This window comes from Anser anser (assembly GCF_964211835.1).
Source record: "Anser anser genome assembly, chromosome: Z".
Taxonomy (NCBI): domain Eukaryota; kingdom Metazoa; phylum Chordata; class Aves; order Anseriformes; family Anatidae; genus Anser; species Anser anser.
The window spans coordinates 31,567,989-31,595,627 of NC_139723.1; the positions used below are offsets into that span (position 1 = coordinate 31,567,989).

A 27,639-nucleotide genomic window follows, 5' to 3' on the forward strand; every position below is an offset into this window, starting at 1 on the left:
AGCTAGGCTTTTCACAGATGAGCAGGTGTGTGATTGGAAGATGAGAGACAACAGGCATAAGTTGTATCAGGCCAGGTTCTGATGTGATACAGGGAAGTTTTTTTTCCCCTCTGTGAAGACAGCCAAGGGATATTTTGCAGTCTTCAGCTTTTATATATTTTCATCCTGAGAAAAGGAATGAGTGGATAGATCTCTGAACAATCTTATCTAATCATGTAGCAGACCCTGCCTTGACAAGGTTGGACTAGACACCTCCCAGGATCCCTTTCTACTTGAATTACACTATGATTTGGCAGTTCTGTGTGCCGTGATATGGCCACACTGCAAAATTAGGAGTGCATTCTCTCAACAGTTCTGCAGGGACACTGTTTTGTAAACAGTCTGTTGTGACACTGCCCTTCTTGGGTGTTCCTGGCCTGATCACCTAATAGGTAGGTGGAGGTGGGTGACACAAATGTGTTTCTCTTGTAGCACAGTGTAGCACAGCAGTGTGGATCTGTCGTAAGAGTGATTTCTACCCCTCAGCTTCATTTGTTCATTTGTCTTTGTGTTGCAATTGATTTTACGTTTGCTTCCAACCTAAGCTGATGTCTGTAGCATCCATCCTGAGAATGTGGCTGGGAGCAAGAGACCTGGATGAGCCTGAAGCAGCTGCCTTAAAAAAGAAACCTTGTGCTCAACATCCCCTTTCTTCTTTTTGGGCTCCTATGGAAGAGAAAAAGAGACTAGAGAAATTCGATTTCTACTTTCTAGCAGCATGGTTTGCTTTGGCATATTAGATGTTAATAATCTTCGTAGGATTCCAGACTCAGTCAATTGCCATTAAGTATATGCTAATGGTTCTTTGGAGCCTGGATCTAAGCCACCATCCAGTTCTGTTGCATGCTGTGCAGGTATAATGTCTCTCCCTAAAGAGCATGAACTCCAGCACAAAAGCCTAACCTGTTTATGTGGCTTCCAGTAGGATATACAGCTCTGCTGCTGAACCCTGCCACGTTGGAAGCAGGCTTCAGTTCGGGCTTGCCTGAGCTGACTCATCCCCTTTGCTGAGCCAGTTAAAATGCTTGCAAGAATTGTGCTGGGAGACTGTCTGGCTGGGAGATCTTGGCCACGGCTTGGGATACCTACTGTGTGTCAAGATAGGCTAGTCAATTTGGCCATACTCATAGGAGGCACGTATCACTAAATTTCCAGTGCCACTAAGGTGTTTTTGCAGACGCTGAAAGTCAGCCTGTCACATATGTTTAAAACCTTCTGCTTTGGATTTAGGCTCTGGGACTCCTTTTCTGGTCCACGTACCACTGTCCCAGCTCAGATGAGTCTTTTTGTGCGTCCCTGTGATGGCAGTAGTGTTGTCTGTGCCTGGAGCAAATGTGCAACCTCTGTCTCCCAACTGATGAGCCTCACTACACTGCAGCGTGGTCCCTAGTAAGCCTGTTAGAGGTAGGGTGTCTGCTGCCTGGAAGGATCCACAAGCTGCCCACAGTAGGGGCTGCACAGTGCCATCCGCAGTGAATTTGCAGTACGTCTTCAGCTGCTCTGCATTGTTTTCCAGTGAATTTCTCTGTTCTCCATTCCAGAGGGTTTCTGGCCCTCTGCCATCTGCTGCCATGTTTGCACCTTGCCTCTCTTTATTATTTTTGCATGTGGTATCATTTTTATTTGCTTTTCCTTTCTTTTCTCCCACCAATCTGCATCTATGCCTAGTCTCTCTCATTCGTCCTTTTCCTATCTAACACCTGGTCCCATCATGTTACCTTCTTACGTCTCCTTGGGAATTCTCAACTCCTACCTTCAGACACCAGCTCCCTATCACCCTTTCCTAGTACCTGAGTGTGCATTTCTGTCCACAAGGAAGGAAAATGCTGTGCTTCATTTTTTTATCCCCATCCTTCTTAGCACACTGGGCTAGTGCTGTGGGGATGCCTGTAGTGACTACAGATTGCTGTTGAAGAGCTCCTACAAGGAAGCAATACAGTTAATCCTGGCTGGCTGCATTACCTGAGAGTCCTCCAAATATTTTTCTCCATTCTCTCCAGTGTTTGGCTGGATGCATGGTCTGCCATTCCTGCATGTGTTCTTGGACAATTTTGGAAGAGAGCTATTTTTGAGCAAAGAATATTTTATTTGAAGACAAGCGTAAATAAAGCCCTTGGACTGCATAAAATATTGGGAAGGAACACATGCTTGAATATGTGACCCTGAAATCTTTAAAGGTGGAATTCTTTAGGGCTATTCATTTCTCTGCAGTTTCTTTCTGTGTTGTAGCCTAGCATAGTTTTTGCCTTGTGAGCTGAGTTTCTCTTTATGTACTAGTTTTGATAATATTCCAAAGGCTAAGAATAATATCAGAGTTGCTGTGAGCTTCCCGCACAAGGATGGTAACTGTGTGCTACCCAGAGGACATTTTTCTTTCAAAGTATGCAAAATACCTAAAACAGAAACTTCATTGTTTAGCAATACTGAGATACAAGCTAAATATTTACAGTACAACTCTGTGGAACCAGGGCACATCTGTCTGCGGTGAGATCATACTTTACAGATTTCTCAATTAGTAGTAATACAGCAGCCACAGAGGTGAGGTTACTGGCTTCAAAAGTTATTGTCCCAAGAGTTATGTGTGTGCATATGGAAATCTCAGACCTTGCTCTTCATGCATTGTGCATATCAAATGGAAAGGCTGAGTTTAAATTAAATCCAGAGAATAAATGTATTGGTTTCTACGGCATTCCTTTTTGTGCACTACTTGGCATTTGTGAAGTCTTTGAGTGCTCTAATCATCTTCGTGCCCAACTTTTTGATCTTTAGTGGGTAAATGCTGAAATAGTCTTGAGTGTTGATTAAAAAAAAATAAAAAATCTTAGCTTTGTCAATTTTTCTTCATCAGGTAGTCTTTAATTAGTATGTATTTGAGTGTAGATTAACGCGACACCATCTACCCAATATTAGATTTTATGATTGGCCTGTGTGTAAATATTCTTCTAAGGCATTACGTAGTTAACTTTTATGAAAGCACATATTGCTTTACAAAATTAACAGACTAAAAGGAAATTTAATTAAAAAGTATTATGATATGGCTGAATTCCTTATGGGCTCACATCAGCATGCAAAGTTCTGTTTTACAGTGCTAAGAGAGTAAACATATTTTTAGATGAATTAGATTTCTGTGATGGGGTGTGTCATTCATTACAACTTAGCATGTCTTAGGTACCTGGTTATTTGCTACAAAGCAATGCATCAGGACTGGCTGCAAGCATAGATTCAAGCTGCTGTCTAACCGGTTCTCTCCTATACTTTAACTGCTTGGAATTATAAATATTTAAAATAAGGGAAGAAGAGATTCAACTCCTAAGTTTGAAACAATGACATGTTTGCAGTGGAGAAGTACTGACCCTCTGCTGAGATATTCGAAGTGCTTTTCTGACTTTCATGTGTACTGTGGTTCTGTAATGTAGCTAGTTAAGCTGTGTGGGTTTTGCTGGCTTCTTGAGTGAGGTGGATTTCTCTGAAGATCACAACGTTGTCTAAGTGGTATTAGAAATTAAAGGTTCACAACTGAAGCCACTTCCTGCTGAAACTTTCCTATTTTGAGAGGTTCATCCACAGGGAACAATATGCATTTGTGATGTGAAGTGCAGACACAATGAGCTTTATGCAGCAAACATTTTTGATTTGTTAGGTGATAGACTTAGGAAACAAGCCAAAATGGCAAGAAACACTAGAATTACCATGGAGTCAACTACTCATGCAAGTCTTTTAAGGAAAACTTTTGTACCTCTGCCATGGTTTCATGATTTATTGGTGAAGTATGGATAGGAGCTGTCTGTCTCCAGCCTGGAGTCCGAGATGTGCCAGACCAAAAGGGTGCACAAACTGTGAAGTCTGCTCAGTCTGAGGGAGAGCATGTGTTTGCTGTAGCTCCCAAGCACTGTCTGGGTCTGGTGTCATGCTGATGCTTGCGGAGCAGGCTATGTAGAGCCCTCCTCGGGGACTTCAGCTGTTAATTGCAGTGCTGAAAGATGGGTCTCTTTGTATTGGAGTGCAGCATCTTGACTGTCTGAAGTTCGAGTTGTTTCACAGACAGGTTTGGCTTTGTTTCATTGGAGGCTGTACAGAGAAGAAAGCAGGAAGGAAATAATGGCTGAAGCAGAAATGCATTTTTGAAGGTTTTTACGAGATGTGGGCAGGTCTTGTTAGACCTCCTGCTGAGCTGGGCAAACCAGTTTGCCCAGAGGAGTTGAGTTTGGCAAAATAACAGGAACAAGGTAACTTTCTGGTACATAAGTCTGTCTGGAAAAGGAGATAGCAAAACCAGAGTCCATTTGGGAACTTCAAGCTGACCCTGGCTCCTGCTTGGGGTGTGAGAGAGAGCAGGCATTTCCTGGTGGGCATAGCAAACCTTTGGGTAAAGGAAATGCATGTGAAATCTGTACAACCAATCTCAGTTATCACTTAAGAATATCAGTGCTCCTCTAGTACGAAGAAGGCCATCTGGTAGTAGCTTTCACCACTCAGTGTTGATCACAGAGCCCTTGATGAAGGATCTTCAAGTTACTTGGGCACCTATGCTGCGTGCAACTGCTGATGCACAGAAGGATGGTGCCCAGGACGCTAGGGGATTAGAAGCAGGGTTGTTCTGACATACCACCCCAGTGGGGTAAGCCACCAGCTACAGGGCAGGAGAGGAGAATGAGGAAGAGTCAGGGATGCAGTCGGTTCCAAAACAGTAACAGCCGCATAAACAGAAATACCATGGCAATAAGAAACTTTCCACTCTCAACTGCATGGAGTTGAACTTCTGAACCTTCACAGTATGTACTGCATCTTTGGTCAAGAGTGGATTTATAGTACCCTAAAAATCCATCCTGATAACAGCATCACGTGGGTCAGTGCCTGACTAGATAGCATACTTGCCAGTTTTGTCTGCCTGGATATCCCTTTTAGGCTGCTTCTTCCTGCCAATTTAGTTCACAAAAAAAGAAATAGGGCAGGAGCCAAGAGACATGTCTCAGCTTTTCAGACAAACAAAACATTCAAAAGCATTTGAAATTTAACTTTGTGCTATTTTTGTAGAACAGATCCTATTTCCAACCATCACCATGTCATAAAGATATCACTGTTTACTGTAAGAACTGAGTTTCATATTTGTTTTGTGAAATGATTTTTTTGGTGTCTGAAAGATGTTGCTCAGTCAGTAGCAGACAACATTAAGTTCACCAGTATTCAGAGTTCCCAAATTATAGTATCCAGGTGTTTTTCTTACAGTTGAAACCACTATGCTGTTTGTATGTGTAACTTGCAAGTACACACATGCAATGTTTCTCCTTGTTATGCTAATCAACCTCATTACTGGATAATGAAAGCTCAGTATGAATTTGCATTTTAAAATGTAACCATACTTCTGCCATATATACTTCAGAATATGATTTAATACATTTGCCCAATTTTGGTAATAATTGGTGCCTGCCTACTTTGTCTCTAAGAAGAGGAGCAATTTGGAGGTGTTCTAAGTCATGAGGAAAGCATGTAAAAATAGCCAAAACAAAGTGCTCTAGAATATTTTCCTTGTCCAACACATCTCTATTTTGTATGCATAATCTTTTTGAAGATTACAGCTCCTTCCTGTTGTAAAGTTGCTATAAAGCAGTAAGTATTACCAGTCACATGCCTAACTGGCTGTGTTGTTACAAGTCGAGGTTTGAATGCAAGTGATCTACAACAAGCTTTAGTAGGGATTCCCTGTAACTGTTTTTGCAACATTTTCTGTAATGCTGCTGTTGAAATCCACACAGAAGCTGACTGCTTTGTGTGCACTGTGATATTTGCTTCCTGAGCTTCCTGATACAGTGAGGTTTGTTCAGCCTGTTCCCCACTAGATGACCTTAGAAACAATAATCCATCCACAGCTGGGAGTGTTTGTTACTTCGTGATGAAGAAGCAAACCCCAGAGGGCAGTGAGAGTGTATGGAAGATGGTGTGGATAGCTCCTTTCACTGCTTCTGTCAGAATTCAATTCTTTAATTCTTTGAAGTTATAGATATGTAGAGTCTGTAAGTGTGGTTTTTATAGGAATGAGGATGCAGACCTCGTTAGTATGTGCTTTGCTAAATAAGCCATATTGCTTTCCTTGGCATCACGGGGTTTGTGAGAGAAACTTAAAAAGTGTGCTTTTCCCTTTTCATCACTTTGTACTCTAGCCTTTCAAGACAAAAGCCTTGTGGTTGCATTATATAAGTAGAAACATTTTTAATTGATCACTGTTTGCCAGCATTTCTGATGTGGGTACGAGGGTGTTACCTGTCTGGAAGTGCACTGAGATTGCTGTTCAGATGATCCATCTAAGCTGAGGCAAGCTGGGTTTGCAATGTTCTCACTTGCTTGTTGGCTTAATTGTAGAAGGTGACTGAAAGCCTGTGTAGTGGGTTTATGTGGCAAGGTTTTGGTTGCGGCGGGCTGCAGGGGTGGCTTCTGTGAGCAGAGCCCAGCAGCTGCCCCATGTCAGAGCACAACCAGCTCCAGAAAGCTCCAAAAGGGACCTGCTGCTGGGCAGAGCTGAGCCAGGGGGTGATGCTGGGTGGGCCTTTGGGAGAGCAGATTGAGGGAAGGGGAAAAAAAACTTCTGTGCAACAGCAGCTGGGAGAGGATTGCAAAAGTGTGAGAGAAGCAGCCCTGCAGCCCCCCAGGCGAGTGCAGCAGGAGGGCAGGAGGTGCTCCAGGCAGGCAGCAGCAGTTCCCCTGCGGCCTGTGCAGGGAGAGGCCCCTGGTGGAGCAGGCTGTCCCCCTGCAGCCCATGGGTCCCACACGGAGCAGATCTCCACGCTGCAGCCCCCCCGTGGAGGAGCCCCCGGTGGAGCAGGTGGCTGTGGCCTGGAGGAGGCTGCGGGCCATGGAGAGCCCCCGCAGGAGCAGGCCCCGGGCCGGAGCTGCAGCCCGTGGACAGGAGCCCACGCAGGAGCAGGGGGTCTGGGGGGAGCTGCCGCCCACCCGTGGGGGACCCGTGCTGGAGCAGTTTGCTCCTGGGGGATGGATGGACCCCGTGGTACGGAGCCATGTGGGAGCTGTTCTTGAAGAGCTGCTGCCTGCAGGCAGCCCCCGCAGGCTCAGTTCGGGAAGGACGGCATCCCGTGGGAGGGACCCCACGGGGAGCAGGGGCAGAGAGGGACCGTGAGGGAGCAGCGGAGACGAAGTGACTGACCACAGCCACCATTCTCAGCTCCCCTGCACTGCTTGGAGGGAGGAGGCGGAAGAGGATGGATGGAATGTGGAGAAGGTGTTTTTAGTTTCTTTCCTTTGTTTCTCACTTCTCTAGCTTGCTAGTAAAAGGAAATAAATTTTACTAATTTCACTACTCTGACTCTGTTTTGCCTATCACAATAATTCTTGGGTGATTTCCCAGTCCTTATCTCAACCCTTGAGCCCTTTGTATTGTATTTTCTCCCCCTTTTTCTTTGAGGTGGGGGAATGAAAGAGCAGTTTTGGTGGAGCTCAGCTGCCCACCTGACTAAAACCACTGCAGCCTGTCTTCATTACTGCAAGGGGTAGTTCAACAGCATCATCTCTTGGGGAAGAAAACACCAATTGTTAATATAAGCATGGGTTATTTTAACGGGATTAAGAAGGGTATGGATTTTGTCGATGGAAAGGCAAGAGTTTTAGGGCTGTATTTCGCATAGTTAGAAACGCTTTAGATGATACATATAACTTGGTAGGTAAACCACTGTATCTGAATGTTGGTGGATGCATGTTTATTCTCACTGGGAAGTACGAAGCTTCTCTAAATGCTACAGCTGTGTTGGTCCTTATTAACCTTGCCTAGAGAGGTAATTATTGTGTATCTTGCAGCCCAATTTAACGGAAGTGAGAAACGACAAGCATCTCCTCCTCCCTCAAATGACCAGCGCAGGCAGTTAAGAGCACCTCGAAGAGGCTTTAAACCCATCAAACATGGCAGCCCAGAATTTTGTGGGATCCTGGGAGAGAGAATAGATCCAACTGTTCCTCTGGAAAAGCAGATGTAAGTAAGCACAGCAATTGCTTTCTAGCTCTTTGCCTCTCCGCTTACAGGAACAGCAGATGTCCTAGATCCTGCTGTCCAGCTCCCTTTCCTCTACATCCCCTGCATTAGTGCACACAGAAAACTATCGTTGTTAATTCTGCAAACTGTAAATAACTTTTTTGGGGGACAATATAAAATTAAATAGGAACCTCTCACCTCAGGAACAGTGAATTTTGTCTGCTAAATCACATGCCCCTTATAACCATGTTGATTACCTTGCGTTAGAGAAAGGAGGTATGTATCACATAATCCAAAATGTCCTTTAAAGCAGCATGAATTCTGTATCTTTGTGGCTGCATGCAATGTTTCTAGTATGTCAGACATGCCTTGTATTTGGCTGTAATACTGCTCTAGTGAGAGCCTGATGAGACCAGTTACAAAACTTTACAAAAAGAGTGTTATTTCTATTCTGTGTTGTCAAAGCTGAGGATGGTATTTAGAATCAGCTTTGTCAGCTCCATACTCAAGTTCTGGAGAAATTCTATGGAGTGAATATCTGTTATCCACAAGGGTGGCTTCCGTCCTGCCTCCTTTTTACCCTTCTCTGAGCCATTTGGACAGACTGGCTTGTGTGGTGGAGTGACCCACTGTCCTGTATCATACTGGATGTGCAGCCTCAGAAAAGGGGCCAAAACCAAAGAAAAATCTTTGCATGGAACAATTTACACAGGGTACATTGATATTTGTGAGCACTGAGTCGTCCAACAGATTCACACAGTGAAGTCAGGGACTTGTGTCTTTAATCCTCAAGACAGTCCCACTTCAGACACTGTCATTCTAAGTTAGATGCAGAATTTATATTCAAAGGAGAGGGAGGACGTACTTTAACATGGGTGTGAGGGTGTTCTCTGTCAGAATACTTCATCTCTGAATGGTACAGGTTTTGGTAAGATTAGTGCTGAATCCTTTTGCACTTCAAATTCTTGGTAGGAGAGAATCCCCTCTATCAGTTGAGTCTGAGAGAAGGTGTTTCCTGAAGTTCTTTTTCCTTTGATGTACTATTTTTACATGCAGTATTTGGAACCTTAAGCTTGAAAAAGAGATTATCGTCTTCCACGTGGTATCATACTACACCTCAGCCTTTGAGGCACCTGCTCATTGACAGAGGGTAGACTTATGTGCAATACAGGAAATAGTGACCACTATTGTGAAATCACTTGCTGATACTACAGATAAATAACTAAAGGCTATACATTTGACTGTCAAATTTGTCCCTCAGACTTGAATAGTTCCAGCCTACCATAACCCCCCAAAATACATTTAAGCCACTGTGGAAAGATGAGCATCTGTTATTTAACATTTGACTCGAATGGATTGTTGTGTAGATCTCTATTATAGTGTAACTGCAATTTAGAAATGGAGACTGCAAAGTTGGTTTTGTTTCCTTAATTATTCAAGTGTTAGTCACAATATTATTTTTAATTCTTCATTTTGTAGGATCAAAACTGAAATGAATGTCCAGTTAACAGTAACTGATCAGAAAATTAATGAGTGGATTTATTGTACCTTTGATTATTCGTAATCATTCAAAATGCTTAATTTTTAAATAGTGTGAGATTTCTTCATGGCACCATACTATCTTTTCTGTATAAGAATGGAATCTCTTTTTTTTTGTAGAGAGGATCTACATGAAAAGTAGCATGCAAATTAACAGGTGAATTTCTAATATGTAGGTTAGGAAGCTTCCCAAACAGGCAGAAATTCCAATGTGTAATATATCAAATTACTTCTAGTTGCTTGTGATTAAGGAGTCCGTAACCATAAACTGAGTAACTCATGGACACAAGGGAATTGAATGATTTTGTTCTGCTTCCTCCACGTAGCAGTGAAAAAAAAGGAAAGTGTGCTCTGCCATTTTGTATGTTCTACTGAAAGTGAATCCCTCCCTGCTTTGTATACAAGGTCTGGTGACTTCCTGTTTTGCTCTGACCAATTCAGAAATGGAGTAGTGTTGTGCATCCTGTGGGCCGTAATAACTGATCACACCTACTGCATAACTGATGCAGCTGTCCTGTTTGCAGTGGAGCTGTGACCCCACAGCATCTGAAATCTGATTATAGGCAAAGCAAGAGACGTCAGGAAGAGCATCTGTAAACCACAGTCAGGATGCTTTCAATTAGTCTTGAAAAGTGTGATTGCGTTTCAGTTTTGCTTCTAGGTTTGTATTGTGTGCCTGTGCTTTCTGGGATATCTTAGAAGATATGCTTGTCGTCAGGCTCTCATGTCCCGTGCTTTTGCATTGGTGTGTTCTACAAGTTGTTATTTCACAGTTCTGCGATCACATAATTCACATTTGAATCTTTGAACTTTCTGTACAAATACCTATATGTTGACATTTAAAAAATAGACACACCCAGGGCAAACAGCCCCGGTACAGCTGAAACTGCAAATTAGCCAGGAACTTTAAACTGATTATAGCACTATGCTTATCTCAGTTAGCTGGAACAGGAGCAAGCTGAATGTCCCATTTACATGAGCATATGATTCACAAGCAATTACACTTCTCAATACTGCTGTTTACTCTCAGCTGTAGCCAGAACAGCTTCCAGGCATTGTTTCTGAATCAGATGTTCTCCCATCAGTTGTCTTCATACTTTGCTGTTTTTCTTCTGACTGTTTTGAAAGCTGGCTTTGTTTCCTGGAACCAACTCTGCATTCTTTTTCCATGAACCTCTCTGCCAACCGGGGATCACCAGGCCCAAAGAATGCACAAAGTACTTCCCTCTGAATATCATTTATCTCCCTGATTTGGGCTAGGTCATATTTTGTTTTGGTTTTACTTGGCCATTTAAGAAGAAATGATTTATAAACAATAGGAATAGTTTTTAGGCTCTTTCAAATACATTTTTTGATTGACTCTTAGTATTCATATTCTTCACATTCAGAAGACGGCCTAGTCTCTAACCTAGTCTTTAAATTGCTTGTTGAGAAATACTCTTCAGCAGTAACTGATGAGGTACAGAGGGAATGCTGCCTGAAAACATCTACATCTGTGTCGGTGTTACTTGTAATGTGATGGAGCTGTCAGGGTCTCCCTTTTTCAAGTCTGTCTTGAATATATAATAGTAAAACCCTCCTTGTAGCTTTCTCTAATGCAGACTTCAGTTGTAGCCAGGCACAGGATGATTTTTTCTTCTGAACACCAACTTTCATTTTGCCCATTTGACAGTGGAGCTGACATTAGGTCAAGATAGTCAAAAGCATGACTTCTGTCAAAAGAACCTCTCTGTTTATTCACTTTCCTTTTAATTGAACATCTCTCTTAAAGTAAATTAAGCAGATAAATGAATTTAGAACAAATGGAAGGAAACTGTTTTGCACACGGCGAGTCCATTCCTGGTAATGACAGGCAGAGAACATTTCTGGTGCATGCATTATCCTGCTTAGGCGGTGTCATATCATGCTTCAAAGTGTGTTTTCCAGTTGCAGGAAGGGGGAGATCTCCTTCAGAGACGTGACTGACCCTGTGCAGGGCCAGGCATGTTACATGGCAGGGGGCAGGGTCAAGCATTTTGAATGCCAATACAAAAAAGCAGGTACTGAGGAGTTTATTTGCACTGGTCAGTTTAGTAGAGGACACATCTCTCCTCTCCCCATTCCCCTTCTTCCCTGCATACAAGACTACACCTACTACGCAGATTCTCCAGGGATTTACTAAAAGCACTCAAAGTTGTCATAACCAAGTTTAGAACAAGTCTTTGTTAATCTTCATGTTGATTAAACAGACACCCTTATCAATTTCCTCCTTTCTCAATGTTTTTTTTAAGTGATCTTTTTCACTGTAAACTGTTTGTATTCTTCTGCTATGGTTTTGTTTGCTTTTTTGTGTGTTTTTTATTCTTTTCTATATAAATTGAAATACTGGTATATTGAAGGGCTGAAATCAAGGAAATGTGTGTATTGTGAATCTCCTGCTTGCAAGATAAAGGTTATAACTTGCTGCTCTGGGTGCAAATTTCTTACAAAAGTATGTACGCCAGTTCTGTCACATGCTGTCCTAATCTGATTTTTTTCTTTCAGCTGAGAGGCCAAGTGATAATGTTAACCTCAGATAAGGCAAACAACATGCTTTTTATCTAATGTATTAGATCTTAAAGATATCCATGTGGTATTAACCATTATTCATACCTTAAAAACAAAGTAGTGAAAGCAGTATGAGTTAGAAAATGTGTATTAATCTCTGTTTTTTCCTAGATGGTATCATGGAGCAATCAGTAGGACAGATGCAGAACACCTGTTACGTCTATGTAAAGAGTGTAGCTACCTTGTACGAAACAGTCAAACAAGCAAGCATGACTATTCTCTTTCACTGAAGTAAGTACTTGCCAGTATACATAGTATATGTAATTTATAAGCTATAATTTCTTCGGTGCAAAAAAGGAAAATTATTCATTCTGTTGATACGCTAATTCAGCTCAGAAGGGCACCCAGAAGGTTTGAGACTGTCAGCCTGCATGATGTACAGTGACAATCACTGAATTAGGACCTTATAATTTGGGTATGTTAAGGGATTTTTAGTATTCCTGTGGTGTCCATTTAACTAAATAAACTTGATTTTTTTTTCCTGGGTCTGATTTGAAATGCTCTGCTGCTTCTGCTTCAGGCTGAATAAGCAACTGCATTGTTTGGGGATTTTATTCCTTTTATAAAAGAGGCTTCACATATGGAAGGAAGACTTTGTGTAGTAGAGCTGGATGGTATTGATACAATTCTTGAAAGTAAAAAGCCTAGGATCAAGGTTGGAAGATCTGCAGAACTGGGAAATGCTCATTGTTCCGGTCTCAGTGCTGTTATTTGCCTCACGTACCTTGGCTGATAAGAATATATTACAGATACTTGCTTCAATGTATGCTCATCTGCATTTCCAGCAGAGAAAGTTCTCAGGCTCCCAGGTTTTCAATGCAGGAGAACAAGAATGCCCTTCACCATCATATTGGCTGTACAAGGGCAAAGAGAACTGTTCCCTTGCTTTCCTTCTTCCAAGATAGGGTCTGATGTGCAACCTATCTTCCAAGTAGGAAAGAAACAGACCTAGCCTTTTTTACCACCACTGCTCCTGACAGTTTGGCTTTTAACCAGTCTCTTCACAGAGCTGTTCTGGAAGCACGTTTTACTGCTTGGATAATGGTAATGCTTGATGGTAATGCTTTCAGAGACAGTGCTAACCTATGTATGTTCTCAGGTTCATTGGAACTACGGGGCCGTGTCTGTTCTACCCTGTTTTATGCAGATGATCTAAACAGTAGATTTCAGATTGGTTTTATATCCCCATTTTGGGCTTAGTAGAAGTGCATCTGTTAACCTAGTTTTAAGATTCTGTTCAGATATTTTGTAGGATTTCTTAAAATCTTGGTTCCTTTTTTATTGTTGTTGTGGTCTCTCTGCACTAAAGAGTCCTGCCTTGAACTGTAACACACCTGCTTTAGAAATGTGGTTCAGCTGCAGTTGACCCCTTTGTCATTTGATCTGTGTGTTCTCTGATGTAATATTTCTCTAGTTACTTGCAAGCATTGGAGGCTTGATGGCACATTCTTCAGATATATGTAGGCTTAAATTTTCCTCTTCGTATTCTGAAAGTCTTGAAATACGGCTTTTGTTCTTGAAGCATGCCATACTATATCACTTAATTCTTGCGTTAGTATGGTGACTCTTGTTATGTAACCAGTGCACAGCTTTAAGAGAAAAAGATGACAGTAAATTCTTGTGGATCTCCTACAATTCTTAATTATCTTTTCTTTGCCTCACCTTTCTCTTTATTTTCTTTGTTTTGCAAGTTTAGACATCTGGATGCTGGCCCTTCATGTCCCTGTAGTGTGTTATATTTCAAGATTTTCTAAACCAGATTTCCTGATGGCACTTATCTTAAATCTCCCCATAACAAGACAATAAATAATAATTTAATAATTAAATAAGACCGCTAAATGACTGAACTCCAATCTGCATTTTCTGGAATGTAAGAAAAGTGTTTTTGGTACTCTTCAGCTCTCCTTCCATAAATTTGTCAAAACTAGTGCTGCCCCTGGCCTCTTCATGCTGTCTGTTAACTGTGTATCAGCTCCCTGTGATGTTGATCATTTTTCAGTGGCTCCTCCAGAACCTGCAAAATCCTCTTAAGCCCATGGTACTGCACTTAGAGTTCATGTCTTGTTCATTAGCCATTTTTCCTTTTTTTTTAAGGAGCTCTTTTGATATCCTGCAAATGCAACCAATGTCTTCTCTCAAAGTATCTAGTTAAATAAAAAATAACATAATTTAACCATATATGTCAGTTACCATGAAAACTTGCTTACTCTGCTAGCAACCTGCTTAAGTTTTACTTGCCATCTTGCTGACCATTACCATCTGTAGACCACTCACAAAGTTCATGTTCAATGTTCCCTGACACCTGATTTCTTCTCATTGCCATAAGGTTCTCTTCCCTTTCTTCCCCCATTCAGGACACTAAATGTATAATTAATTGTTCTTTTTGCATCCTCTCTCAAGGAAGATGATTATAAAAAAGTAAGGCTTTGGAGAGTTTTGGTGATGGAAGAATTCTTGTTCATTAAGCTCAAAAAGCTGAGTTATTAGACAGTTCTCAGGTTTCACTCACAATCCTTGTGAGGAAGTGTTTCAGTCTGGTTTATCACTACTTTTAGCTGTAGGAAACTCGCCCTTCAAAGTGCCAAGCACATGCTGCTATTTGGGGTTATGATTCTTTTACCCAGAGGCAACTGATCAGTCTGTGATGAGGTTATTTTGCACCCCTGTATCCATAACTTGAGGTCAGACAAATCTCTTCATTTCATTGCCATGTGATCTTACATCCTTATTAGCATTTGTCTTGCAGGACCTCTTAATTCCTTCATCCTTTGTTGAGATTTGAAATGCAACATATGTACTCATTTCTATAATATTCAGTTTTCACCTATTTCCAGTGAACTTCCTCTGAATTTGGCACTAGCTTTGTTTCCTTTTTCATATTTGTTGTTCTCCCTGTTGTGAGGTTTAATTTCAAACTCATTTTGCATACTGGTGGTGTTTTTGTTTGTTTGCTGTATATTTCCCTACCAATCCCATCTCTGGGCATTACTGCAAATATGTATTTTTCTTGATATGGCTCCAAGTGGTGTAGAGTTCATGAGCATGAATTGAAGTGACTGTCATGTATTGCTGACGTGCATTGTGTCACATTGCGTGTCTAGTTTAAGCAGTCGTAAGTCTTCTATGTGACGATGAGAGATTTCAAGCCCATGTGTCCTTTTCACAGTTTTGTTGACTTAAGTGAATGGACTAAGAAGTATATCAGTGGGGCTGACGGTCTTCAGATGGCTTTGTGTTTGTCCCAGTGCCCCATCTTTTGGTCAGATTTGAGACGATCTGTTTCACCTCCCATTTTCACCAGAACAAATGTATAGCTCGTAAAGTGCTCAATACAAGGTGTTCATGGGGTAATTGGCAGAATTAACCACAGATGCAATGTTAATCAGCTATCCCTTCCTCAAACTATACTGAGGAAATGTATAACCTTGTTTATGCTGCCACAAGTATAATTACTTCTGTTTGCAGAAAAGAGCCCCTGGAACATTCAAGTGCAACCTTAAGTTAATGGCAAGCAGCTAATTTCCATCATCACCAATAGAATATGAGACTGGATCTCACATCACAAAAAATAAAAATGAAATAAAAATGAAGGGGCTTCAGGCATTGTGTTGCTGGTGTGAGCATGGATGAGGTTGTGTGTGGATGCTTTATAGCAGTGTCCTCAGTAAAGCCAAGACTTTGTAATAATGTGCTCGTCTATCTACTGCTATGCAGAACATGATTTGTGTTGCTGTACCAATCCAGCGCCCCTCTTACTGCATGGGGCTGCATCAGGACTTGCAAAAGAGCATGGTAAAAACAGGCTTTGCTCACCTTTTCTTTGGCAGGCAGGCTTGGGGGTGCTTGAGGTCTTCTGCAGGTGTAAGAGACTTGTAAATACAGAGGCTTTTGGATGTTGCTGAATGTGCACAGTGAAATGAAGTTCAGAACAATTTCAACATTAAAATTCTGTTTTATTTTATGGGTATGTTTATGATGAAATGATAAGTCCTGACTGCACTGCATCTGGTAGCACACTATAAAGATACATGATAGTTATCAGGTAAACATGTTAATAAAGCAGTAGCACAAAATTAATTGTCACCAGGCATATGTAATTTTTTTCTTGTTATCAACTTGCAACCTTGTCATTTGTTACATTTGCCTATAATAATTTTGTTAGGATATGGTTCTTGAAACATAGCTCTGGAGTTGGTGAATGCTACAAGTGGAAAAAATGAGCAGTTCTCTGTAAATAATTCATGAGCATCCATGTTGTTTGGATTCTGCTTGTGCTTAAGCTCGACCTACATACTTGCTCCAGGTCCTGCTCTGGTATGGTCTGTGCAATGTCCCTGTTTAGCATACAGTATAAGGCCACTTTTTCCACGGAATGGCCTCCCAGGAAGCAGTCTGTGATGCTACTGTTAGAGCACAGGCCTATGCTAATGTGAGACTACTGGCTTTGAAGGTGACTGCAGTTGTTAACTATTTCTTGCCACGATTTCAGTAAAGTCATTGTCATGTAAATTGAAAACGATTATAGGAGGCTGTGTTGGGATATAGACAGCGGCCTCGAGACCTACAGTTTTGTGATTCTGTTCATAGTCATCATGTCCCATGGGAGTAGCTGCCAGGTATTTGATGTCTGTTTCTCAGAGGCTTTTGGATCAGAAGTCTACTAGCCCTGTATCCCCAAAACTGTGCCAGTGCTTCTGGTACAGTTACAGTAACTTCTGTTTGGTTTCTTTTTTTTCTTTCCATGTAAGCTGCTTGCTGGATAATGTGTTACTCTCCACACCTTGCTATTTATTCTCTCTACCTGTGAGAGCATTTTCTTTACTTTGAAAATAAAGGGGTGTCCTGACTGCCAGCCCCATGGTGGTATGTTTTGCAGGAAAGGCTGGGGCCTTTATTGCTGACTGTAGCGTAGATGGCATTTTCCCTGACATGTGAAGAAAGGAAGTTCCTTTTACTTGCAATATGTTATTACCTGCACCAGAATTTACTTGAAAGCGTTACTGGAGACACGTCTCTTCAGAAATGCTGTATAAGACTTTGGGAATAATACTCCATAAAGTTTGACTACAGCTTGATCTGTATTTTTTTGTTTCAATATTACCTTGCTCCTGTGAGGGAGAGGGAACGAAATGCAATTTACATTTACATTTGCCCAGCCAATGCTGTTATGTAGTAGAACCATGTTCAGCTAGAACAAATAGAAAATAAGAGAATAATCTGGCGGGTTAATAAATAAATGAAAAATTTCTAATTTGTAGGGTGTTGACATGGTTGCAGTGAAGCAGCACATTAATTTGTCAGTAAAGTCTCCTTTTCACATATACATCAGTGCCAAAATAGGACACTGCATTAAAGCTATGAACAGAGTGAGGGCTCAGTATTTTGTTGCTATTGTCAGCTAAACACATCGCTAATAATTCAAATGTACATTGGTTGAAGCTGCGGCTGTCCAACTGGCACCAAGTACCAAAGTAATACATTTTAGAAAACAGGTATTGTCTTCCCCTTTTAAAAACATCTATGACCTTTCTTTCATAAGAGGATTTCTGTTGTCAATAAGAAGCTGCAGCCACAGTATTGTCACAAGAGGACAGTGAGGCTGGCATGGAGCATCAGTATCTTTTTCAGGCCAGCAGGTAAGGAAGAATAGCATCTATTTTATACTTGAGTTGTATCTAAGTTGTGAGTAGCTTCATGGATGACTCTTGCAACATCTACATTTATCCGTGAGTCTCTTAAAGAATGCCTGCAGGCAGGAAAATGGATAGCAGTTGACAAAACTGCTGATTTTATGTGGTGAGAAAGAATTCTTTTTTTTTTTTTTCCACTTAGTTGCATGCAGCTAAATTACAGGTCTGGGTGAAGATATAATCTTGAGTGACAAAAAACTGTGCTTAGTAGGGCAGGCTATCACTAGGCCTACAGGGTAGGGGACCCAAGAACTTATTTCCATCCATGTGTTCGTGCTTTATCCTATTATCTAAGTCCTTATATTTTATATGATTCAGACTCCTTGAGCTTGCACCTCAGAGGGGCTGGTTCTGGACTCACTCATCTCCAGTGGTGCCTGCCTTTTTCCCCCAAAAAGAGAACTGTTCCCATCTTATAAACAGAAGACAACCAGTTACCTGATAGACTACAGTCGGTAACTCCAGGAGTGTCTATGTTGTCTGTCCTGGACCAAGATTGAATCCTCTGGGGCTTGGCTAGGTCTCCAGGACTGTAAAACCATGCTAGAAAAGCAAACAAGGGAACAAAGGAAGTGTAACAAAGAAAGACTCATAAAATTATGGACAACTGTCTGATGTATGGGAGAGAAGGGAGTACTACCCCACAGCTGGGCACAGACCCAAGTAAAACCTGTTGGTGTGTAGTAATTGGTCTCCTGCCAAAATGAAGGGGTTTGTGTTGCAACAGGAGAACTAGGATACATACTAGATTTGCATCTCAGAGTCCAGCTTGATTGGGTATTTTCTCTGGGGATGCTAGGGCTGCCTCTGGGTACCGCCTTAGGCCTGTATCCTCAATTCAGATGTATTGAAATGGAAGTTCAGGCAGCAGAGACCTAAAGAAATGGATATGCTGTGACTGGTGTGACTGTACTTGGAATATGGGGAAGCAGTGCTGAAGTTGAAGGCCGTGGAGGTGGGCCCTCCAGTCTTGCTCTGTCAATGCATTGGAGTAGATTTGTAAAATGTAATTATTAAATTTGTTCTTTGTCATCTAATTAAGTGTGATACATCTTGCTCTTACTTTCTATAATTCTTTCCTCAAATTTATTATACTTAATGTTCTGAAGTGCACCTGGCTGTCTGTAGTCGGTGTCCTCCCAATACGCTGAGCATCCTGGCTGTGGTTCTTTACGCTTGCTAACATGGGTTTAGCTGGTACAAGTATGGCAGGCCTGAGAAGCTTCTATGTTGCTTTTGCTCCTTTTTTTTTCCTTCCCTGTGGAATATAAGCTTTTCACAGCAATTTGTGAGCGGGGGATACAATAATCCCTCTGGTGGGACAAATCTAGTGACTGTGAGTTCCCTTTATTTTTTTTGTTGTTGTTGTGGGGGGTGGGGGTTGTTCTTCCTTCACACCCTTTTCCTGGTGTGCCTGTAACCGATAAAGCACACAGTTTCTATTCCTCAGACCATTAACCATCCTAACAGGTAGGCAGGCACATCAGGAGAGCTCCAGAAGCCCCAGTATTGGACAGGTATGTTATTTGAGCAGGAGGATGAGGGCACAGAGGTGATGATCTCTCCGGGATCAAGCAGTAGATCAGCAACAGAAGCAGAAGCAACATGATGTTTTATGGACCATCCACGATCTATTGCAGTATGAAGGGGTAGTCAGTCTCCAGCTGGCTCTTACAGCAAATGGTAAGTTGACATACCTCTCAGCTTGTGATAGGGAGAGCTGAGAGGCAGGCAGAATGTCTGTTGACCCACGGGAGTGACTCCATGAAATAAACTAGTACACATTTTTGAGGGACAGATAACATCTATAGGGAAAATACTGGGGAAAATTTGAATTTATATAAACCCACATAGATACATATGAGTAAACTCACCGTAGGTCCATGTTTTGTGCAAAGCACTTAATATTCAAATTTCAACTCCTGGCAAATTCTCTACTCTGTTTACAGCAAGCTCTTCCATGAATGTAGCTGACTTGTAAGAGTATATCTATATGGTGGTTGACTGGAAGAAGACAGTGAATTCCAGTGTTAAGTTTGTGGAACTGTACTACTAGTGCTCTTGCTGCAAAATGTGTTGTTTTTTTTTTTTAAAAAAAAGTGTTGGCATATTCTGGGACAAATAATAAAATGGACCTCTTTGTGTAACAATGCATAAATCAATCACACTAGAGAATAGAAAGATGAAGATTTAATTTAGTTTAAAAAAAAAGAAGTCACCCCATGGAAAAAGATTCTCAAGGATTTACTAAACTGCTAGCTACGAATGGGTAGAATTGGAGAACTGAAACTGACCTTCGTAAACTGCACTTCCAAACCTATTGGTACAGGAGCCAAAGGCACTTCTGTTTCAATATCCAGGAGCACTACTTTTTCCATTCTGGTTCATTAAAGCAAGGGTTCCAATATCAGATTGGGTTGATGCTGAAATACAGTGAGTTACTTCTGTCTTTTGTGGTTGCATTGTTTGATTGATGACCCTGTGTTTTCCTTATTGTTTAGGCAAAAATGGTTCTACTTAGTCATAAAAATAGGGAAATACCTAATCAGGTCAGTGGGATGTGGAGTTGCTTTGTGGGATGAGGTAAGCTCTAGTAACCGTGTAGGTCTATATCTTTCAGATCATTCTGGGGCAGAAGATGCAGCATCTATCCCCATTTAGCTGTTGAACACATTCCCTAGGCATTCATATTCACTATTGTATTTTAGGTGTGTTTGTGCCCCTCAGCGACCTTCACCAGCATCTATGTGTGAGTCAGCATTTTTTTCAGTTCAGCGTTGCACATTTCTGATATGGAGGAAAAGGAAGAAAAAAACACTAATTTTTGTATTTAGATTGTGACAGTGATGTAGAGTCTATTGTGTAGTGTCATGTTGCAAGTTTTGAAACAGAGGCAGCTCTGCTCTGTTTTTTTTATGGTTTTCTTCTCTCTGGCAAAAACAGAAAAATAGGTTTTCCAAAATACAGCAATGTCTGGCAATGGAAATCTATACAAATATTACCTATATCTGAAAAGTTAGAAGGTGGTAGCACTTGCTCAATTTCGTTTAATGTAACCAAATACTACACTTCTGTCTTTGAATACCATCTTCTCCAGCATTAGGAAAGCTTTGTGTTCTGTGGTCTTTGGAGAGGGCCATACACACAAATAGCGTGTTCCTTCAGGGTAGTAGGTGTTTGGCCCACTGATACTCTCCTGCTCTTTCTGTAAACCTGTTTTTAATTACATAAGTCTAGGTAAAAAACTTGAGACCCCTACTCATGGTGGCAGTGTCATTGTTGCCATTGAAATGCCCTGTTGCAAGCTCCTTAATATTAGGTCTATTTTTTTTACTAGTATGTAGGGTGGTGGAAGAGGTGGAGGTAGATATATGGAGGCAAGAGGAGAGCCATCTTACAAGTATTTCAGGAGTTCAGGCACGACTCGTGGAGGTACATCACGAACTGCAGCACTAGAACATCTCCGTTTGTAAGCTGTGTTATGTTTCAGTCTTGCTCGATGAAATTCAGCCACCTGCTGGGCTCTAACGGCTAAAGCAGAGGCAGTAGGTCAAAAAAGTGACTCCTTGGTGTACAGACCACCAGCGAGGCTGTATCTGGACACCGCAGCTGGTGTAAGGACCCCCCATAAAAGAGAGAAGTCAACACGGGGGCAAGTCCAGAGGCAGGGCCACGAGCACAGGGTGTAAGGGGACAGCCGAGGCCACCGAGCCTGTTCAGTCTGGAGAGGGGAAGGCGAGGTGAAGGGTGGCGTGGCAGGCTGCCTAAAGAGGAAAGTTACAGAAAAGGTGGATGTTTCTCTAACATCTAACAGTAATCGTCCTTTAATGATGTCATAGTATTAAAAAAAAAAGATTTTGCTGGCATTTTGGCAGTATTCTGCCTTGTAATGGAAAGGTTACAAACTCGATACTCAGTTGTGTTGCCTGACAGGGATAAAAGTTGACTGCTTTCTCTAAAAATGTAAGGGGCAAGAGCCTGTAAGGGTTCGTTTGGCTAGAGCTCATTTAGACTGCATGAAAACAGCTGGCGGATTTAGATGGCTGATTTCTCTCCAAATACCAGTAAGTGTGTTGGAAAAGGAAATCCAGTGATTTGACAGTGAATAAAGTATGCCTGCTTGATGGGTGGTAATGGCTCCTTTTCTCTGGAATGAATGGTGGGTAATTTCAGAATTATTAGTACTGCTGAATGTTTATTTACTATAATAAAAGTCTCCAGCCTGGGGTCCTGAAGAGTAATACCATATGTTTTTGATCCTCCGGAAATCTGCTCCAATATTTAAATTCATCTCAAAACCCTGAATGCAATTGCCTCTAGCCCTGTTTATTTGCTGGTTTTGAGGCTGTTCTGGCCACAGGGAATATGTGGTATTCAACCCTTTACAAAGTTTTATCAGAAACTCAAGAGGCTCTGCCACTGTTCAAGTGGTTGGCTTATGACAATTTTATAAGGTTCCCAGTGCTGTTGTTTAACTGTTTCAGTAAGGATCTGGTTTTGCCAAGGCCCTTTGCAATGATGTATACCATGCCTGCTCTTCATTTCCTGACTTACTTTTCAGTTTGGGGAAATGTAGCTACTTTTAAATTTTAGTTTAAGTTTATTTCTCAAGGCAGCTAAATGGGAAAACTGTGAGTATAAGCAAGAATGGTCTTTGCTTTCTGCTTTGTCAGATAATTTCTGCATGGTCATTACCAGTGGAGGGAGAACAGAGCTGACTTCAGAGACTTTTGTTTCATCTGTGGAGGATGGTGTGTATTGAAACACTGCTCCTGGGTGTTTATAAATAGGTGTGTGGTTTTCCCTAAATGGCAGAGGGAGTACAATAAAAGCCGTTGTCACTTATGAAATTTCAGGATTGATCTGTAGAAGAGATCCTGTTTTCCAAAACTGAGAACTCTGGACAGGTAATAGTTTTCAGATCAGTGCCACGCTTTGTACCTTTTACCTAATTTAGAACACATAAAATGTTATTAGAACTGTTGTGACATAAATAAAATCCTAGTTCCCTTCTGTCAATATAATTTAAAAGAGTTAAGGGAATTTTTCGTAACTCTCTAAATAAGAAATTTAATAACAGTATTTTAATATTTATTTCTAGACTGCTGTCAGTGTAAACAAATGATAGGGAGCAGGCTGTTTGCAGGCAAGAATTCTGCCACTTCTACAGAAGTCACAGAGTCATAGAATAATTTGTGTTGGAAAAGACGTCAAAGATCATCTAGTCCAACCTTTAACCTAGCACTGCCTAGCACTGCTACTAGACAGTAACAGTGGTTCTCAGATGCAGAATGACAGTGTCATGTGTTCTGTGCTTGAAAAAGTAGAAATGAGCCAGAAAAAAATATACCCAGGTAAGCCTCTTGGTTGTCTCCAGTAAAGAATTATTTTTTTTGAAGTGATCACTCATGTAGAGGAAAAAAAATGCAGGTTTTTGTGTCTTGGAAATTTTAATTTTTTTCTTTGTTGCTGTAGGTTTCTGTGAAACATTGGTTTTGTTCAAAGCAACAACGTACAATATAAAATAAAATTTTGAAGTGGAAAACTATTTCAGAATGGAAAAACAAAACAACACATTTCCAGCACTGCTACAGTGCTTTTTCTGATGTTATTGGAATGTTGTTGCTTTATTTCTTGCCCAGCTGACTTTTCATTAAAATGGATGCCTTGGTGCAGAAAATCTGTTTTGACAAAACAGCACTTTCACCAGCAAAACCAACGTTTGGAAGGCTTGGCCAGTTTTCCTGATTGTGAGCATGAATAATGTTTCATAGCTATTAACATTTTCTTGAAAAAAATACTAGGTTTAGTATCCAATTAATATTTCTTGAATGCTCTTTTAACACAATTCAGGCATAAGATCAAACAAAGCACAGTCTGATGAGCTGTCTGCACAATCTCTGTTCCCATCCTCACTGGGTTTTGAAAACTGAAGGAAAACGTGTGGGAAAGCTCTAATTCAAAGTCGCTTGGTTTTATGGTTGTGTTACAAAACATTTTAAACAAGGTGTGACTATTAGTCATATATCAAGTATTGTGTCTGTATAAACACCTGTCCTTGAGACTTCCAAAGCAGTTTGGTGCAGGGATCAGTATTTAGGAGTTTTCCTGTTCTACATTTGAAACTCATGGGAATGGTTGAAATAGAAAGGAGTGAATGTGGTCTGTAGTGTTGCTGTCATGTCAGTGTCGCTGTTTTGTCAGCCTCAGTTGAACAAAAGTTTGGACAGAGCCATTACAACATTTGAGAAATGCTAGCACCATTTGTAAATCCCAGTGTAACAATGTGTTAAATGAGTTAAACAAGTAAGGTTCCAGTGAATTTTGTTGCTGAAGTCTTGCGTGAGATCTATTTAAGATACTGGCTTTCATGAATGTGAATTTGGGATTGTCATTTAGGTTCTGCTCATTGTGTGGCAGGCCTGGCAGGCTCTAATAGTTATTGCTTTTGAAAAAATTGAGAAATCCAGATTCCAAAACCAGAGTGATTTACTATCAGGGACATATTTTGCTTGTACATGTAAGATTTAAGTGGATTCAAACAACACTTAAAAAACTAAGCAGAAACTGATTTACAGCCAGTTAAATCATGGGTCTTTTTCCTCATCTCTGCCTTAAATTTCACTTATCTCTCTGCTTACTAAGTTCAGGGCTTGAATTGAAAGGGTTTGGAGAAGATGGAGGAATTTGACTTTCAGGTTTCTTTCTGAGCAGTGTTCCTATAATCTTCATCACTGCACTAGCAGAAGTAGTGTGGTAAAACAAGTGTAGGCACATTCTGCCCGTGCCAGTTACTAGGCACTGATTTTCTTTGAGCCAAGGCATACCAGAAGAGGTGGCTCTGGAAGGGAGACTTCAGGAACAACTGGAGAAGGATGGGATGTACAGCACAGCAGGATCCTGACTGGAGATGTGAACAGCTTCAAATCCTTTACACTTGGAAGTGCTTAACTGGAGGGCATAGTTTCAAGGTGCTAAGCTGGCTTTAGAATAGAATAGCTCAGTTGGAAAGGACCTACAAATAGCGAGTCCAACTGCCTGACCACCTCCTGCCAACTTAATCTGTTCTTCATTCTAGAAGATGAGAAGTAGCTTGTTTTATATTTCTAGCTGCAACTAGTGATGGCTCCATTGGCTTACTTGGAATAAGGAAAGCAGGTAACAGATTCACAGTGTAACTTTTGGAAACTTAAAAAAAAAGTCGGGAAGGGAGGGAGGAAAACATTTGAAAACATAAGCTCCAGTTCCTTAATGATCTTTGCTTTCACCCACCAGTAAGCCTGAAACAATGCTCAGTTTGAAGAGTTCTGGACATCCAGGAAAGTAGTTGGGACAGAAACTAAAACTCAGCCCATCATTGACAATATGTGGATGAATGTTGGCTGCAAACACTAGCAGTCAGCAAAATCAGTCCATTGTCTGAATCCCGTCAGTCCTTTTTCTTTGTGAACATGCATGTGTGACATTGCAAAGCTTTGAAGTCAATTTCAAATAGCTGCTGATTGCCACCTCTACTCCTCCTCGGCATCCATAAAGATAAACTCAGAAATCCACTTCTGAGGATTCTGACTGGGTTTTGCTTTGTAAAAAACCCTTCGGACTGGGTCTTACGTAGTGAAAAATATCCTGCTCTTTTAGGAGGAGAACCCAAAACCATATAAATACAAAGGCAGAAACAGACTGGGATGTGGGTCTTTTTGTACAATTATTTCACAAGAAACCACAATAAAATCTACCGGTATTTCAAACCACCTGCAAAACACTACCAAGGGGAAGAGCTGCAAAAGGAAAATCCGGTTTCTGACCTGTTCTAACTCAAAAAGCTGAAGAAGGAGCATATGTGCTGGTGGGGGGAAGACACAAAGGAGGCGGGACATGAGATAGCATGCAGGTGGGGAATATCAGCTTTTCAACAATGAAAACGTTAGGCTAGCTGGCCATCTATTTCCTACCCATTTTCCAACATACTGCCTTGAAAAGAAAACTAGTGCTTGATGGAGGGATGTCAGAGATCTAACAAATAATTAGAGAAGATAGCTAAAAATGAAGATAAGTGAAGGTCAATGAATGAAAGTAACCTACAGTTTTTCATCTTCATGTGACCAGTTGAAAGATGAATCATTTGGGAAGTTCCACAAAGATCCTTGTTAGCAGTTAATTTTAACAGAGGAGCTTTGGGCAAATAAAATCCCCTGGTGCGTTAGTCTCATGGAATTCAGTTTTTAGTGGCTAAATGAGCTGAATGTCAGAGAGGGATGTGGAGATAAAGTGGTGATATAAATGATGATTCAGTGATGGCAAGAAAAGGTCCTTTGGTCATCAGCTTAATCCTCTTGCCCCACGAGTCAGTTTGCTTCACTATTGATTTTAACAATTGCAAGTCTGCCTCTCAAAGTCTGTAATACAGGCTGCTTGAAAAGGATGGATGTGGGGTGAGATACCCATGAGATGGTATAGAAATCTCGGAAATTAGGGATGGGGCTTTTGGTCCTGTAAATACAAATTGCATGTGGATTACGTTAAGAGGTCTACTGTTTATGTAAGAAGAGAGTGGCCCCTCTACCTCCAGTCATATCAGTTTTGTATGCAAGGGTTTTTAAGTCATTCTACCATGAAAGGAATTGATTTAGTGTAAGTGTTGCTTGTATTCTTCATGAAAAATTCATTGAGCAATTACCAGGAAAAGTAAGAGGTACATATTAGCTGCAGGCGATAGGCACCAGCAGCTGCAGAATTACATAATGTATTATTAAATATCTTGCTTTTTAGGAGTGGATTGGTTTTGTTACTAAGGTCAATTTCATTAGCACTATTTCATAGCCCTTTTGATCAAAAATTGCTTTTTGTTGTGATAAAGAGTGATATCCAGCAGTGGTGTGTGTTGCATTATGTTTCCTTTTCAAGATCATATACGTTAATGAGATGCATTACCTGCTGGGGAGTTCTCTGTGATTGCAGTTCGCTCCTCAAACATGTTTTACTAAAGGAAGAAAAACGGGCAAGAAGGTTCTTGTTTTGATAAGAAACGGCACTAGTCAAGCTGCCTTGTGCAGCGTCGGTGTGAACCATAAACAGTGCTTTGGTGGAATAATATAATCACAGAACTATTAGTTCTTAACATATTTCAGCTGCTTTGCAGTGAAGGGGAAAACCAGCAGCACAAACATTCCCTTGTTTGTAAGCAAATAGTCGGAGGCTCTAACCACTGAACCAGAACGCTGCCCTAAAAGGATTAAAGCAGTAAAGAGATACTTAGCCCAAGAGAAATGGCTCTCAGCTGGCCAGGGCTTTAGTTTGATGATGGAGATGATGTCCGCTGTGTTTGTCTGGCAAGACCAAAGGAAGAAGAAGAAAAAAAATCCAACCCCTTTATTATTCTAAAACACAAGCCTATCAGAAGATACTGTCTTCCCTGCTTCCCGGAGTCAGTACTGTTCTTCTGCCCAGGACAGGATAGTTTGTTTCCGGGTATTTTTGTCAGACTAGGGTGGACCTGAACACAGGGCAACAGCGTGTCTACAGCCTTGGCCTCATTAACTGCAAAATTTTTCTACATACAGTTGCAAGGTGATGTCATCCCTGCTTGGCAAAGATCAAGTATTAAAAGTAGGAGGTGAGCAACTTGCGTACAGTCTGCATCTTGTAGTATCTGCCATCACCCTGGTTTGACATCTCACCACCTTTGAACCTCTCAGATGTCAAAACTTTCACCCTTTCCAGTCTCTCCCTTAAGTGTTTTGTGCCTTGCTTGAAACAGGGAGATTTTATTGTGCTTTCTTATGAAATAATTGCCCAAAGCACATTTTCAGT

General features: G+C 41.1%; 1 protein-coding gene across 1 annotated transcript in view; it reads left to right on the top strand.

The window, feature by feature from the left end:
• The window catches only part of SHB (SH2 domain containing adaptor protein B), a 79,554-nt gene that overhangs the window by 46,574 nt on the left and 5,341 nt on the right, over positions 1-27,639 (top strand). Inside the window, 2 exon segments of the mRNA XM_083819163.1 lie at positions 7,843-8,014; positions 12,251-12,370. Of these exon segments, the coding sequence (XP_083675289.1) occupies positions 7,843-8,014; positions 12,251-12,370 (292 nt within the window).